The sequence below is a fragment of the Ptychodera flava genome, unplaced genomic scaffold (genome assembly GCF_041260155.1).
Source record: "Ptychodera flava strain L36383 unplaced genomic scaffold, AS_Pfla_20210202 Scaffold_114__1_contigs__length_228029_pilon, whole genome shotgun sequence".
In the NCBI taxonomy this organism is placed as follows: domain Eukaryota; kingdom Metazoa; phylum Hemichordata; class Enteropneusta; family Ptychoderidae; genus Ptychodera; species Ptychodera flava.
Window position 1 is genome coordinate 156,677 of NW_027248296.1, and position 17,994 is coordinate 174,670.

The 17,994-nt window shown below is 38.0% G+C and overlaps 2 protein-coding genes across 5 annotated transcripts; one reads left to right on the forward strand and one right to left on the reverse strand.

The window, feature by feature from the left end:
• Nucleotides 1-235: 235 nt before the first annotated feature.
• On the forward strand, nt 236-4,753 carry LOC139126652 (uncharacterized). 4 transcript variants are annotated; one of them, XM_070692716.1, is made up of 9 exons: nt 236-356; nt 789-962; nt 1,328-1,447; nt 1,900-2,022; nt 2,262-2,399; nt 2,713-2,925; nt 3,151-3,338; nt 3,440-3,542; nt 3,900-4,741. In XM_070692716.1, exons 4-9 carry the CDS (start codon nt 2,002-2,004, stop codon nt 4,560-4,562), a joined length of 1,326 nt encoding a protein of 441 aa, XP_070548817.1. In that variant the 5' UTR covers nt 236-356; nt 789-962; nt 1,328-1,447; nt 1,900-2,001; the 3' UTR covers nt 4,563-4,741. The 4 variants fall into 4 exon arrangements, with proteins under 4 accessions (XP_070548817.1, XP_070548818.1, XP_070548819.1 ...); XM_070692717.1 differs by having other exon boundaries at nt 2,311-2,399; XM_070692718.1 differs by lacking the exon at nt 2,262-2,399 and having other exon boundaries at nt 3,900-4,753.
• A 4,062-nt stretch (nt 4,754-8,815) lies between these two features.
• On the reverse strand, nt 8,816-12,961 carry LOC139126656 (uncharacterized). Its single transcript, XM_070692721.1, has 6 exons — nt 12,776-12,961; nt 11,604-12,470; nt 11,335-11,478; nt 10,004-10,090; nt 9,346-9,460; nt 8,816-9,144 (listed from the first exon to the last, which is right to left on the reverse strand). Exons 1-6 carry the CDS (start codon nt 12,959-12,961, stop codon nt 8,816-8,818), a joined length of 1,728 nt encoding a protein of 575 aa, XP_070548822.1.
• Between the last annotated feature and the right edge of the window lie 5,033 nt (nt 12,962-17,994).

The window sequence follows — 17,994 nt, forward strand, 5'->3', positions numbered from 1 at the left end:
ACCACTAAAAGTGTCGAGGACTAGAAAGTCAGCCGTTAAATTTAGTGACTCTTAGCGGGCAGCTTTTGACAAGTGTCCAATTAAGAGCTGACTGTATTCCCTACCTAAAGTACGGCAATTTCAATGGTTATACACAGGCAGAAGACTTCGAGTTTGCCGGTAGAGTACTACCCATCGCCAAGGTGGTGTGGGTCACGCGCAAAGCAGCATGGGAGTTCCAACATGAGTAACCGTTCATTTGACTTCCGGCTAGCCTTGAGAAAACACGTCTGATGCGCCAGACGATCACCTTCTTTGAAGCATTTACGTAAGACATTTTCGATTTTTTGGGACACCGGACATTTAGTTGTGTACAGGTTAGTACGAAGTTCGTTCTCTGTGATTCTTTTGGCTCGCTTGGTGTTTTTAACCGTCTATTTGAAAGCAATCGTAATTATCGATGTACTGGCAGCGGGCTATGCATACGCCGACGGCGCGTAAGTGCATGATGGCCGCCGAGCGTGAAAAGCCTTACTGTAGGCCAACATACCGTTGCAGCGTTTCGATTCGTCCTACTTACAGCTCAGTTTTCTTCTCAAATATGAACCATTATTTAAAAAAAAACATAACAAACCGCAAATAAACGAAAGCCGAAATATTTTTTATTTTACGTATGCAAAATCACGACTGCAGCGACTGTGACTACAAAGAGAACATTGCAATTTCTCTCATTTCTTTCAATGATTCAGAGCCATGTACTCCCTGTCGATATTTTGATAGTGTACTGCATGATATGTGCTTTATTATAGAAATTCCATTACGATGGGTATAAAAAACCTTTTCAGTCAAACGCATGGAGCTACACGACCAGTTTGGTTGCGAGACTTTGCTGGTGAAACGCTCGCAGTGGATGCTTCTGTCATTTTGCACAAAGGCTGCTGTGGATGTGCCAGGGAAATCGCCATGAATATACCAACGGACAGGTATGTTTACTGTGTTTTTTTGTCATTACTTCCAATCGTTCATTATGTATCAAGATAACATTTTTGGCACTATGCCAACTCACCTTAAATCCGTCTGAATTGAATACTCCGGTTACATACCTGAGATATAATAACTGATTGATCATGCATGTTTTCTTGTTCATAGTCTCACTTCTACCTCCATGTTCATTCCAAGAAATATATCCCCATCATCATTATAATCATTACCATGGTCATCACCATCTTTTTTTCTGCCTGGTTGTGTGAATGATTTTATTTATTGAATATGAACTGTGTATCACAGTTGCCGTATAGCAAGGTGAGTGTATTTGTTATTGGCTATAATTTATATTTTTTTCCTTCAGATATTTGAAGTATTTTATGAAGGTTGTCTTCAACTTGGAAAAATTTGGTGTGAAACCACTGATTGTCTTTGATGGTCAACTGTTTCCAGCCAAATGTGCCGAAAATAAAAAACGTGAACAGTAAGTGTTTTAATTTCAAAGTTGGTGGAGTACAATGCATCATAGCAAATAGGAAAACGTTTTCTTTATTACTCTTTAAAGGGCAATCTATTAATCCAGATTCACAGAATGACAGAATGTAGGACTGACAGTGTTTACATTGGTTTATTCTAGCATAATTGAGAATTGATGTTCTATGACAGTCATTTGTTTATAAAAGAAACATGACATTGTAATTTTGTTCTCTGTAAACTTACCTGTGAATAGTTGAAGACTGGGATCATGCCCAACATTAATTAACATAGCCACTTGTTGGAATAACACATTGGTCACATTTTTCAATCTTTCAACAAGGCAAGGCTAAGACTAACTCTTATCTGACAAAAGCTGGCCAGTGACTTCTTATTAATTTTGACTGAATATCAGAGGAGATACTTTGTGAACATAAACCCTTTTATGTTTTTTTTCTCTAGCCAGCGGTCATCATCAGTGAAGAAGGCTATTGCCTTGTGGAATGAAAAAAGTATATTGATGCGCAACGTCTTTTTTCTACTAGTGTCAGTATTTCAGAAGAGATGGTGCAAACAGTAATAAAGGTAAAAAGTCAATTCTATGTTCAGTTCTTTTATGTAATGTGCCTAAGGATACTGTTGTGACATCTTGCTAGTCCAGTGTGTGACATGGTCTGATCAGCAGAATGCCATGACCTTAAATCAGCCCTAGTTTTCTTGCCATGTTCAAGGAAAACTTCTTTACTTTCAAAGTAGGTTTCTATTGGTGTGGCATCTTCTTATTGTTTACTTTTGTGAATTACTGTGTCATTGTCTTGTTTCAGTCACTTCGTGCACACAATGTTAATTACATTGTTGCCCCATATGAAGCAGATGCTCAAATGGCATACCTGTCAAAATGTGGAGTAGTGCAAGGTGTTATCACTGAAGATTCAGATGTCCTTGTGTATGGTGCATCAAAGGTAGAGTTGCAAGCATTTCTTTTTGGCATAATATTTTAAATTTGCCCTGTAAAGGGTTTGATTTTTCGAAAGCAAATCTACAGCAATAGCAATAGTTTACTTGCTTTATTATAGTGAACTCATCAGCTGGCCTATATATCGATAAATACAATTTCTTGATGTTTAATTTTTAATCTGATTATAATGTTGTCAACAATGAGTGTTAGCTATACATGTGCATGTTTTGTTAACAAATAAATTAGAATGTCGAAGACTCTGTTTTACCACATGGCATGTCCTAATAGTGACTCCTTTATCCAATGTCATTTTCTAGGTGTTCACAAAGATTGATATTGATCATGGTACAGCACAGTTAGTAGAAGCCAATAGGTTAGATGAATGCTTTGATATTGAGAACTGGTCAATGGCAAAGTTTAGACACCTATGTGTCTTGGCAGGATGTGACTATTTGCCTTCAATACCTGGGATTGGAATTATTAGAGCTCGTGAATTTGTCGCAAAGATTAAAGATGCTGATATTTTCAAGGTAAAGTAACAAATAAATTGTGTATTATGAACTTTGAATGAAATTCTATCACTGTTGTTAATTTGTTCTGAAGTGCTGCATGAAGTAAATATGTACTGGCTGTCATAAGGTTGGCTGCCATTGTGTTTTGGAACCACAAACTATTAGGCAAACTGCATTTAACACTTGATATGTATTTGATGAAATGGACTGTAAGGACTTTATTTATTTATTTATTTATTTCAGGCTGTAAGTAGGATGGGACTTTATTTAGGACGATCAATTGAAATCCCACAGGAGTATGTATCAAACTTCAAGAAGGCAGTTGACACTTTTAAGTATCACCTTGTGTTTGATATAGAATCAAGGAAGACAGTGCCAATTAATGATTATGAAGATGGATCATCTCATGTCAACATGCCATTTGCAGGAAAGTATCCTTTATTAGAAGCACTGTAATGCATGAATTACCAGTTAATTATACTTCCCCGACAGAATGTACCTAGTTATGTTATTCTTCCTTAACAAGTAACAGTATGTTAGACAGTGATGTGGCTTTTGACCTGGCCATAGGCAATCGATCAACATCTACCTTGGAAGTGATTAATAACTACACACCACCAGCCCTCTATAACAAGGTATGATTTTTAAAAGGAGTACAAATATATGCCCAGAATAATGCAACATTCAAAACATTGACTTTTCATTGGAAAATACTAAATTTTGAAGTTGGCATCATTAATGTCAGCCTTCAACACTGGCAAACCATGTACTAAATGAATGGCAGCTACATGCCCAATCATGTTTAGGTGTGCGTGGACAGTTAAAACTACATGTACATTTTCAATTATAAAAGCTTTATCAGTGCCAACAAAATTTATCCAGGACAGTATACCCCTTGCTGTAATTTCCAGAAATTGCCATAGGAACTTCTGTGATTTTTGTTGCCTTTGCTGTATTTTGGGTTCTTTGTAACGATAATTTCGTCATTTCAGGTTGCAGCCCCAGAATTAGTGGCAACAATACAAGAAATTGGTGAAAGTTTAAAGTGGACCATTCCGTCATGCCCTGTCATTACACTGAACTTGACGCGGGTCAAGTTCTCAACAGCAAACAATGAGTTGTACCAAGGTTTGGGGAATGGCATGATTCAGACATCAGATCACAGACTTCTATTATCAAGTGATATGCAGATCACATGCAACAAACATTGTAAGATTCAGGTGGATAATAATGAGTATGTTTTACTTTGGAAATGGGACTTCACAGGAGACATTTATGACCTTGATTCTTTTGGAAGTCTCACAGTAAGTGATGAATCAAGCTATGATCCCTCAGAATCATTGTTCAGTGATTATTCACATGAAAATATCTCAGAGGATGAACAAGAGGAAATAATTCACACACTGCCCTTCAAAGTTATGGGATCAGGGTACTCTCAACAGGTGCAGCAGACACTAGAACAGGGTCATGTAAGGTTGAGTTCTGGGGAAACTGTGAATGTAAAGTTGAGACCAGATCCAGACAATGAATTTGACAAAGAGGCAATAGCAGTCGATTTTGATGTAGGCTTCGGTTTTGTGGAAGTTGGTTTTATTCAAAAAGAACTGACGAAGTATATTCACCCTCTTCTGCACTCAAACAAAATAAAGATGTAAAAGTGAACCACATTAAGTTCCGAACTACATTTATGGTGGTTGGGTTTTATGCCAAAATTAGTATCACAAGGGTGGGAAGTGTTTGGGAACCTGAAGTTATCCGGAAAAGTTTGACTGTGAGGTAGTTGCCTACTGTATGAATAAGTGAGTTTTCCTAATTCTGTTTTGCTTGATAGTGTAATAAAATACATAAAATACACAAATAGTGCATTCTGGAGTATTACATATTAGAAAATTCTATTCCAAAGGTATGTACATGTATGGTAGCAGGTACAAACATTATTTTCCAGTACTGTAATTTACTTTAAGAGGAATAACTGCACATCAGCATTCAACATAGTTGCTGCATGATTTTTTACTTATATCTGTAATACTGGTCAGTGAACAGACATATCTCTGGAATAGCTTTAAATATACCCACAAATATACAGACATGCAAATCAGATGCAAATGAACTGATTCAGCTTATACGATAACCTCACATTGGTACACCAAATGTGAGCTAAAAATGAAAATGTTCAAAATTGTCACAGCAATGTTGGAGGTGGTGGGAGGGGTTCTGGCAAATTATGGAATCTAGCTCTCACAGTCAATGAGCCACGCTGAGGTAAGGAGGCCCGATTCGCTTGGAAAACTCCAGGATCAGATCGCCGTTGAATCTTGATCTTATCAAGGCGCTCCACTCCACCTTTCGACGGTTGGTTGAAATTCTGTACAGGCCCAATAGTGTAGCGGTCCTCAGAACCAGTCCAGTAATAAAATGGTAGATCTGGATTAACTCGCTTGGCGAATTCATTGCATATTTTCCTAAATGAAGAAAATACACATGATGAAAATGTACCACTAAACTATGCATTACAAATAAAAGGCATTCCAATGGTAAATAAGCAGTGGAAGTAAATGGTCTTAACCAATTAAAAGTTTTCTATGGCACAGTTTGATTAGTTACAGGGAAATGGAGTGAAAGGGTTTTAAGTGATTGTACCTTTCCATCCCCTCTATTCTCTGCACAGCGTTTTTGCATGTGTTTTGATGGGCTTATTGGGGTCCTTCTAATAGCAACATAAGAAGTCCAAAACCAGTTACAAGTCAAAGAGGTCATCAGCCTTAGTGCCCCAAACTTCAAGAGAACATGTATGATGGTATGTAAAGTCCTACATTATATTTCTAAATTCAGAATTAAGCCAATTTATCTTGGCCTCTTCAAGACTGATTTTACAATTCATGATTTAAAAGGTACCTTTATACCTCCAGTAAGATGAATGCAGGTTCAAATGAACATAGGGTTTAATGTCATTGCCATAGAAAGATGAATACCTTACCTGTAGTTATCTCTGAAGGCTTTGTGATCAAATACTCTGCCCAGGAGGGAGTGCAAGATGGAGAAGAACCCTTCCACATCATCCGTTGTACCAGCCCTGGGATGTTCTGGAGGTAACCCATGTGTTTCACACTCCAACCTTCGTCTTTCAGCACTTTCGATGTTTGCCACAAGCCCTAACACATGCCTCTGATACCCTTAATTGACCTGTAAATATTCACATACACTGGTAAGAGTTCGTTAAGTACCACAGTGAACAAACCACCTATAACAATTATGTCTTGAAATACAGTAAAAATAAAAATTCATTAATTTGACACTGACATCAATATTTGATTCAATACCCGGTCTGTGGAAAAAGTACGTTGTTGCAAATAAACAGTGTGAATTGTGTCTGTTATAAAAACCCCCTTGGAATATAAAAACACCTATCTCAAAGGCGAGTACTTTGTTTAAGTGACCTTTGTTAAGAGTGAGGGCAAATGGAGTCTCAAATAATACAGGAAAGTGTCATTGTACATTTCAATGTCATGAACATCTAGTGCAAACAGAAAATACTGCAAAATGTACCCCAATCATTTAAGTGAAAAAACCTGTTCAAGCAAAGCGTTTTCAATGAGTTTGCATAATTACCTATTCGGATCCATTGTAGAATAATCTTTCAGGTACACATGCCATGGCATCCAATCATCTAGGATATAGTTCAACATATCAGTGTTGTATTTTGATCTTGTTTCTTCTGTCAGTCCTCGGCCATCTGTAGCTTTATGCCAGTTTGACACAAGCCTAACATAGTTGGCCTCTTCGGTGTACCCATTTGCTTGAAAGAAGTCGGCGACAAAAGGTGATAATAATCGTTCCACGTCACAGATACTCTGTTTTCGCTTTCCTGTCAATGCTGTATAAGTTAAGCCTACAAAAATGAAGAAAATCTGGTTGAGGTGAAGCAAACATTTGATCCAAATGGTGCTGATCATAGTGTTTTTTATATAAGTTTGATCTATAAGTTGTTATGCAATAATCATTTACATTTTGTTAAATATGGTGTGTCGTGAAAAAGACTGGAAGACGCCTAATCATTCATTGCGAAATAAATGAACAAAAACCCCTGAGTGCATGCTGTAATCCCTGTTTACACAAAATGCTCATGCTTGGTAAAAGGGTATTCCTCAAGTCAACTTGACTGAACTAAAGAAAATATGACAAAATGTCTCAGAGAGCTCCTTAAGTATTGATACCATTACTGATGCAATAATAATGGTGTCTATCATATTTAAAAAGAGAATGTAAAAGGCATGTGACCTGTGTTTGGATCTTGCAGAGCTTTCACAAAGTTAGCAAGGTTGATATCAGGTACTGATCCAGACCTCGTGCACTGACCAATTCTCTTCAACAAGTGCCCATGATCTTCACGATCTTGGTGGTACTCATGGATATCCTCATCATACTCCGGTACGTACAGATGACTGGTAAAATCCACACCGTGTTGTGTCCACTCTTTCACTTTCCAACGGTATATATAAATAGTCATAAGTGACTTGAGGCAATCATTCCGAGATTCAACTTTACCTGATGGCAATTACAAGAAATATTTCAATCTTTGAATGACATAAATTGTTTTCACATACAGCTTTTGAGAACAATTTTATCATGAATGTATTATCCACTATAAATAATAACATCTACCAGGATAGAAAAAAAAATCGCAGATTTTAGACCAAAAACAGATATTCATCATACCTGGGATCCATGGGTAGGGGTCATAGGCAAACGGAAACAGTTTTCTCTTCAATATGTGGATACTATTTTCAAAACTGACATTGTTTGAGTCCATGAACTCAGCAAGCCATACTACATCTGACAGAGGTATGGAAGGATGTTGTAGAATTGGTGTTGGAGTATCTGTTAACAAGTAGTGAAATAACATATGAGAAATGTTTCATTCCATTATTCTTTCCAAATTACAAAATAAAATTATTCTATCATTTTTTACTGAAGGGTGCAGATTATAATGCACCATGGCATTTAATTTACTCATGGATTTTGTGAGATGTCAGTCTTTTTTTGCTGAATATAACCTCTTTCTGTCCCAGAGACAGAGAACAAATTAATACCCGACAATCCTCTGTAATACTTACTGGTGTCATTTTGAAGTGTTACGTACTGCATAATAGTAGAAACTGGAATTGATCTTGCTTCCAATTTTGCCCCTTTCATTAGTTCGATGACCGACACTGGCCTATCAGATCCTTTTGTGCGCAGTGAGTTAAACTCCCCATCTGTTACAAAACCTGAAATATATCAGGGATTTGATAATTCTATTAACACTTTCAAGTACGGTATGTTTCAAGCAAGTATGATTCCATTACTGTGGAAAATGAAAATCTTCTCTGATCTGTATCAGCATTTTATGTTCATATTCATTCTTACATATATGGTCAAGACTACTTCACTCAACAGTAATAATAAAGAATTGTGTGCAACATACAATGGTTTATTGAATTGACATGGCCGGTGTGACTTTCTGGCCTGGAAACTCTGTGAAGTTCACGTAATGGAGTTGGCAGGATTAACAGAAAAAGTCATCTTACTGAAGTGAACAGACATTTCTTGTTTTCATTACAAAACAGTTCACTCAATGCATAATGACGCAGTTTTTACATACCTACCACTACCATTCCAAGTGTTTTCATGGTATCTCTAATCTGGTCCTTAAGTTCTCGGATGAAATTATCAGTAATGGTGCGGATCGGCAGTGCTCTAACAGGAACAGCATAAGGCTTCATGTTTCGCTGCTCATCTGAAACCATGAAGATAAGCAAATGCGATGCAGCATCTCGTTTTTTCATAAATAACCCTTTGGTGTAACTTCTCAACTTCTTTTTGATTGTTGACAGTTCCTGTGGAACATTCAGGTGAGAAGGCAACCCCTTTAGAGTTTGAATAACTTGCTGCACTGCACTGCATATCTCACGACATGATTGATGAGTTTGTCATAGCCTTCGATATCCCAGGCTAATGCAAACAAACTGTCTTCTGAAGCATTGTGCTGCTGCTGCTTCTTCCTGTACACCATCTTTGCTGACTGCAAACCTGTTGATAGAAATTGTTGATCCACACCAAGCTTTGCTTTCAGACACTCCAAATCTTGCAACGTGTTGCTTCTTCTGTTCCCAACACCGATGCCCTTGGAAAACAGCAATCTACTGTCATAGTCTGCCCTTAAATGTTGTAGATCTCCATTTCCAAGGTCTACATCACCTAAGCAGATAGACAGACAAAACAAAGATAGCAATATTCAGTGCAGACAATTTTCTGTTGTGCAGTTTTATTTTTCTTGGCAAATGAAAAAAATGTATAAACAGAAGACCAGACAAATATGATGACAGGGCTTTTTGGGTTTTGAAATACAGGAGGGGTTTTCAAAGCATACTGGTTTGCTGCACACATAAATGAACTCACCTGTCCATTCACTTCTGACAGATTCCCGTAAACCTGCTCTCATGTCTGTAGCATCCGCCTTGATCCACCATCTCCCATCAGGTATTTTATGTCGCAAATGTCTCAAAACTTCAATCTACAATTAAAATGAAATTTGCAAATGAAAGGACAAATAATAAATTGCACTGATGTACATTTAAATGTAACAATCATTGGTAAATAAAAATTACAGGACTGAGGTTTTATAGCTCAAAACATCAACATGTGATTTGCAGAGAGAACATTCTAGAACAACAAGCTATATGTACTACCAGTACGTAATTTCATTCGGTAGGTTCAATATCCAAATCTTGGGCTGATTTCTTGTAAGACGGGAACACACTCACATAGTAACACAAGCAGTTAGGTTTGGGGTAATAATCACTTTTGCCAGATGTGTGCTTGGAGTAAGGTAAAGGCAATCACTACTCCAATTAGACTATGTTTTTAGCATGGTGTGTAGGTACATGTATACAGAAGCATGCCATTCTTAAGTCATACATTTGTTTTTCAATTTACATAATATTTGTCTTCTTGGTTCCATGGAGAACAACCCACCAAGCAGTTCAGCAATTATGTGAATAGTTTAGATATTTTACTAATAGACCTAGTGAACACGTCACAATATATATGCACTGACCTGGATGCTTGAATCTTTACTGAAACCACTTTTTTCAATTCGACGAGTAATACTTCTCTTTGAAATTCCTGCTATATTTACTTTTGCCTGTAAGAGGTAATGTGAAAGGGAGACAAAAATATTACAATGTATGGCATGCATGTTATTTCATACTTAACATTAGACTTGGTTCAAGTCGGTGAATTTAAAAAAAAATCATTTATAATAGTTTCTCTTGTGTCTCTCCTATTTCGTACAAACCTATCCGGAATTTGGCAGCTCACGCCAGGTTTTCCCAGCGATTGAATGTGTCACGTTTGAGTCTGCGCAGAAGTGAGTTAGTTTCTGCCGGATTCACCGACTTGGACTTCTTGCAAAGTACAGGCGGTGAGACGGACTGTATACACAGTGACGTAGAGCAAATACAAAATGATTGACAGCCCCCGCCGTTATTCTGGCCAATAAGAAGAACGCATTGCTAATAAACCTCTGTATGCATTAAAAAGTTTGTTGTCATCTCCGTACAAAGCTAGACATCGAGTTCGAGTACGTTTTATATCTGGGCGAATAATGGCATCAAGTTCGTACATCAACCGCGTTTTACTACTGATCGATCGACCATCGCTAATCATGCAAGATTTCCATAGAAAGCTTGTTGTTGAGCGTTACACCATGGATTTAAAAAATAGATTTTTTACATCCATGGTTACACTGAGGGAAAAGATGTGTTCGTCTGCGCACCAACCGGCAGCGGAAAATCAGTGACATACGAAGTCGCCCACATTGTTTTGATTTACATCGCTTTGGGCACGCAGGCTACAACTGTAAGGAAGGTGTCTTTTTCCATCCTTGAATAACCGGCGACGATTTTCGCATTTTGCATCATGGGCCCCACAAACAACATAGATATTTTCACGCGTTTTCGGTGATACAACAGAGGTCGTGCTGACTTTTGTGGGAGTGATCTCACTCGACATTTTGTCAACAACGCCATGTGAGTTTTATGCACGTCTCGTTTGGGTCAATTGGTAACTCCTCCTCCCAATGTGTAAAATTTAGTGATGTCATCTTATGAATAATATATGAGTACAGAAAACGTCATCTCATGAATAATTTATAGCAACGCAAACCCTGCAAGAAAACCAAGTCTGTGATTCCGGGTGAAACTCCGCTGTTTTAGCGTTCACCCCACTCATCGCGTTCACCCTACTCATCGCGGCCACTCACGCGCGCGCGTTTCAAATGAAAGCAAAATACAAATCATTGCGTTCTCTCCACTCAAACATTCACAAATCACAGACTTGAACCAAGTCTAACTTAACATTGAATTTCATATTTCAGTAGCAACTTACCTTTAGAGGATCTCTCACACTGCGTTGACCTCTTGATGTCTGAGGGACAATTCCATGAGTTGCAGCCATATCACATACATTCACATTCTCTAACTCTCTTTCTTCAGCTGCTGAAAGTATGCCAAAGAGTGTGTTTAAAGGTGGCTGAAAGTGAGAAACATAATGGAGAAAGTTTAGTTAAAGTAGGAATTAAACACCTATGTAGTGTCAACTTACAGTGTACCATAGATACTTATATTTCAAAGCTGAATCATGCAAATTTCACTTACTGCATGTGCATTGTCTTGCTGTAGTGCACTTGTCTCCTGTACTGTACACTCATGTTCTGTTCTTAAGTTTTCTTCCATAGATTCCCATTCAGGGTTAATTTCCTTGGACTCCTGAATTTCACATTCTCTCAGCACAGTTGCTAGAATATCATTTTCTTCATCCTCTGCATGGTTTTGGGTGTCTGACTGGGTAGAACTATCTTTGACAACATTATAATTCCACATTGGACCACAATGCAGTGATAACCACTTGTTACCGAAATATGTGTACATGGTTTCCATATATTGTTGATAGGCTTCAGGACAGCTGCATTCCTCAGCTTTATCAACTGAGAAAAACTTTAAATTGTATGCCAGCATAGGCCATGGCATTCTGTCTAGTGGCAATCTGTGGCAGTCTTCATTGTCTCTAAGCTGTAAACATTTTGCTAAATGCAAAAATGTGTTTTCTTGTTCATGTATAGACAGCTCTGAAATCCCATTCATTATGAGTGGGATAAAGTTAATGGGCACAAAGCGCTCTGGAATTTCTGGAAAATCAGCCATCAAGCTCACCCGGAAAAGCTGAGACAGCAGGCTGATTCTCTGACGTTGTGTTAATATGTGCAAGTTCTCCAGTACAGTTCCATAAAACTCACCCGGTGTTGATGGCAATGAGGCAGTTTTAGCTGATGGACTGAAATTGGCCATTGGTGAACTTAGTTTAAGTGGGTGATGACTGGCTGATGGCGTGGAAGAAACTGAAGCATTGCTATCGGATACATTGAAGCTGTCATTATAGTTAATATTGTAATGATCTTCAGCTTCTGTGACAGTTGTAAATCTCTGTTTTAGATTTTTTTGTGCATCGAGTTCTGCATGCCTGCCCTGTTAAATAAAACAGATTGAATGTATATCAATACAATCCCCTTGCTTACATTTCAAAATCACATGACACTGAATTATACTAGCATAGATGTCATGATTATCACTTTAATTCGGTTAAAATGGTGGCTATTATAAATATTACAATACACATGTAGTACTATACATATTACAGTATAAAAATGATTTTAAACATCATAAGTAGTTATGCTTGTCTGTGATGTTCAAGTTTGATTAAGTTTGATAATGTAATTGTCCTACATGACAGTGAATAACATGAAAATAAGTTGTACGAAAATGAAACTTACACTCCCTTTTTTCATATTTGTTGTACAGGCTACTGCATCTGCACATTTCATCCAGAAATGCTGATCTTTTGTAGCAGGCCAATTGTTTCTGTCCTCATCTACAGCATGGTATAAAGCAATGAATTGTACCAATGCTGCCTCTTCTACAGAAGTCCATTCTGTAGATTTACCATTGCTTTTCTGCATTGGAAGATAAAGTAGAAAAAAGATGTTTCAACCAGACAAACTCAATGAATTCAAACAAACAGAACCTTTTCATTTTAAGTACAGATTAACTCAGTACTCACAGTTTGTTTTCCGTCGCCAAATAAAACCTTTCGGGAACTATCACCAAGTTTGCCCTCACTATCTTCATCATAGCGGCTGCAACGCCTCTTCTTCAGTTGTCTGGGGGGTCGGCGTATTACTCGCTCTCTGTCTCAACATCCTACATGTACACATGATTAAAAGAAACACATGTATGTTTGTAAATATGCGGTAGTTACGCAAGTCAAACGGCGTGCGTCAGTAAAACCTTAACTACGACTAAATGTGCATGAAAACTGCCACTGGAATGGTTCCGAAACGAGCGGAATGTCGTTTGTCTTTCTCAGAAACGTGTTGACTGTAATATGGTTACTCTAAAATTCAGTATAACAGACGATCGGTAAGTTGCAATCACCATGGCCTTCACATAGGGATAGTGATGTGTTAGGCACCTATGAAATACAGTATAGTGTCTAAATACATTGAAATCGATAAATTAAAAACGGGCGCTGTTGGGCTCCCATGTAATTTCACGCACACAACATACCAGTTTTCTTAAATATACACATAACAAAGCTGTACACTCACTGTTTAGTCTGCCTGCTAACTTCAAACGACGTCGCCCGAGTACGATCGTTGGCAACAGTACGCCATGATGCACGCTGACATACGGAGTTGAAAAAGCAAAAAAAATTCACGATTCGTAGAAAAATTGATGGTACTTACCTCATAGAACGATGTTAACACATGCGAACTTGCAAAATTTGGACGGGTTCTTCGTTCAGACGGATTTTCCTTTCTCTAATCTAAGAAAACGTAAGTCGATCGCGCACAGAAAACTACACATGTGACACGGTGAGATCGGCCATGTTTTTCTCATGAACCGAGGGTTGAACCGGAAGTGACGTCGTGACCCACACCACCTTCCCATCGCCTGTCAGAAAAGTAAATAAAGACAAAAATGTGCAAATTTTATTCTGCGCCTACATTTACCGCATATGGAACAAAGTATTTCTGGCAAACATGAATTTAGATTGATTATCTTTTTTATACAAAATTTACCATTCAATACTCAGCATAAATGTAATAACTGAAATGACTTGTGATATGTGCGTTGGACTGCCAGGGTTCTAAGGGCATTTTAATATTCTCCCCGAGGCAATTTACGGCCGAGATGATATAGGCTTAATAAAGTCTCTTACTGCTTGGAAGTGGTCAAAAAATGTCATGATAGAACGGATGTAGTGCTATGTTTTCTTGTATCAGGAATAAAGTGAGCAATATGCTCGGTAGTGTTGGCAATGCCGACCACTAAAAGTGGCGAGGACTAGAAAGTCGGCCGTTAAATTTAGTGACTCTTAGCGGGCAGCTTGGACAAGTGCCCAATAAAGAGCTGATTATATTCCCTACCTAAAGTACAGCAATTTCAATGGTTATACACAGGCAGAAGACTTCGAGTTACCAGTAGAGTACTACCCATCGCCTGTCAGAAAAGTAAATAAAGTCGAAATGTACAAATTTTATTCTGCGTCTACATTTACCGCAGATGAAACAATCTATTTCTGCAAACATGAATTTAGATTGATTTCTTTTTTTATACAAAATTTACCATTTATTGACTCAGCATAAATGTAATAACTGAAATGCCTTGTGATATGTGCACTGGACTGGCAGGGTTCTAAGGGCATTTTAATATTCTCCCTGAGGCAGTTTACGGCCGAGATGATAGAAGCTTAATAAAGTCTCTTACTGCTTAGAAGTGGTCAAAAAAAGTCATGATAGAACGGATGTAGTGCTATGTTGTCTTGTATCAGGAATAAAGTGACCAATATGCTCGGTAGTGTTTGGCAATGCCGACCACTAAAAGTGGCGAGGACTAGAAAGTCGGCCTTTAAATTTAGTGACTCTTAGCGGGCAGCTTGTGACAAGTGCCCAATAAAGAGCTGACTATATTCCCTACCTAAAGTACAGCAATTTCAATGGTTATACACAGGCAGAAGACTTCGAGTTGCCAGTAGAGTACTACCCATCGCCTGTCAGAAAAGTAAATAAAGTCGAAATGTACAAATTTTATTCTGCGTCTACATTTACTGCAGATGGAACAATCTACTTCTGCCAAACATGCATTTAGATTGATTTTCTTTTTTATACAAATTTACCATTCAATGACTCAGCATAAATGTAATAACGGAAATGACTTGTGATATGTACGTTGGACTGGCAGAGTTATAAGGGCATTTTAATATTCTCCCCGAGGCAGTTTACGGCCGAGATGATAGAAGCTTATAAGTCTCTTACTGCTTAGAAGTGGTCAAAAAAAGTGATGATAGAACGGATGTAGTGGTATGTTGTCTTGTATCAGGAATAAAGTGACAAATATGCTCGGTAGTGTTTGGCAATGCCAAACACTAAAAGTTGCGCTCACTAGAAAGTCAGCCATTATATTCAGTGACTCTTAGCGGGCAGCTTGTGACAAGTGCCCCCCAAAAAACTGAGTATATTCCCTACCTAAAGGACGGCAATTTCAATGGTTATACACAGGCAGAAGACTTCGAGTTTGCCAGTAGAGTACTACCCATCGCCTGTCAGAAAAGTAAATAAAGAAAAAAATGTAAAAATTTTATTCAGCGTCTACATTTACTGCAGATGGAACCATCTATGTCTGGCAAACATGAATTTAGATTGATTATCTTTTTTATACAAAATTTACCATTCAATGACTCAGCATAAATGTAATATCTGAAATGATTTGTGATATGTGCGTTGGAATTGCAGGGTTCTAAGGGCATTTTAATATTCTCCCCGAGGCAGTTTACTGCCGAGATGATAGAAGCTTAATTAAGTCTCTTACTGCTTAGAAGTGGTCAAAATAAGTCATGATAGAACGGATGTAGTGCTATGTTGTCTTGTATCAGGAATAAAGTGACCAATATGCTCGGTAGTGTTTGGCAATACCGACCACTAAAAGTGGGAGGACTAAAAAGTCGGCCGTTAAATTTAGTGACTCTTAGCGGGCAGCTGGTGACAAGTGCCTAATAAAGAGCTGACTATATTCCCAACCTAAAGTACGGCAATTTCAATGGTTATACACAGGCAGAAGACTTCGAGTTTGCAAGTAGAGTACTATCCATGGCCTGTCAGAAAAGTAAATATTGACAAAAATGTACAAATTTTAATCTGCATCTACATTTACCGCACATTGAACAATCTAGTTCTGTCAAACATGAATTTAGATTGATTTTCTTTTTTATACAAAATTTACCATTCAATGACTCAGCATAAATGTTATAACGGAAATGCCTTGTGATATGTACGTTGGACTGGCAGGGTTCTAAGGCCATTTTAATATTCTCCCCGAGGCAGTTTACGGCCGAGATGATAGAAGCTTAATAAAGTCTCTTACTGCTTAGAAGTGGTCAAAATAAGTCATGATAGAACGGATGTAGTGCTATGTTGTCTTGTATCAGGAATAAAGTGACCAATATGCTCGGTAGTGTTTGGCAATACCGACCACTAAAAGTGGCGAGGACTAGAAAGTCGGCCGTTAAATTTAGTGACTCTTAGCGGGCAGCTTGTGACAAGTGCCCAATAAAGAGTTGACTATATTCCCTACCTAAAGTACGGCAATTTCAATGGTTATACACAGGCAGAAGACTTGGAGTTTGCCAGTAGAGTACTACCCATCGCCTGTCAGAAAAGTAAATAAAGACAAAAATGTACAAATTTTATTCTGCGTCTACATTTACCGCAGATGGAACAATCTATTTCTGGCAAACATGAATTTAGATTGATTTTCTTTTTCATACAAAATTTACCATTCAATGACTCAGCATAAATGTAATAAGGAAATGCCTTGTGATACGTACGTTAGACTTGCAGGGTTCTAAGAGCATTTTAATATTCTCCCCGAGGCATTTATGGCCGAGACGATAGAAGCTTATAAAGTCTCTTACTGCTTAGAAGTGGTCAAAAAATGTCATGATAGAACGGATGTAGTGCTATGTTGTCTTGAATCAGGAATAAAGTGACCAATATGCTCGGTTGTGTTTGGTAATGCCAAACAATAATATTGGCGAGGACTAGAAGGTCGGCCATTAAATTTAGTTACTCTTAGCGGGCAGCTTGTGACAAGTGCCCAATAAAGAGCTGACTATATTCGCTACATACAGTACGGCAATTTCAATGGTTATACACAATCAAAAGACTTTGGGTTTGCCAGTAGTGTACTACCCATCGCCTGTCAGAAAAGTAAATAAGACAAAAATGTACACATTTTATCTTCGTCTACATTTACTGCAGATGGAACAATATATTTCTGGCAAACATGAATTTAGATTGATTATCTTTTTTATACAAAATTTACCATTCAATGACTCAGCATAAATGTAATAACTGAAATGCCTTGTGATATGTGCGTTGGACTGGCAGGGTTCTAAGGGCATTTTAATATTCTCCCCGAGGCAGTTTACGGCCGAGATGATAGAAGCTTAATAAAGTCTCTTACTGCTTAGAAGTGGTCAAAACAAGTCATGATAGAACGGATGTAGTGCTATGTTGTCTGGTATCAGGAATAAATTGACCAATATGCTCGGTAGTGTTTGGCAATGCCGACCACTAAAAGTGGCGAGGACTAGAAAGTCGGCCATTAAATTTAGTGACTCTTAGCGGGCAGCTTGTGACAAGTGCCTAATAAAGAGCTGACTATATTCCCAACCAAAGTACGGCAATTTCAATGGTTATACACAGGCAGAAGACTTCGAGTTTGCAAGTAGAGTACTATCCATGGCCTGTCAGAAAAGTAAATATTGACAAAAATGTACAAATTTTATCTGCGTCTACATTTACCGCACATTGAACAATCTAGTTCTGTCAAACATGAATTTAGATTGATTTTCTTTTTTATACAAAATTTACCATTCAATGATCAGCATAATGTTATAACGGAAATGCCTTGTGATATGTACGTTGGACTG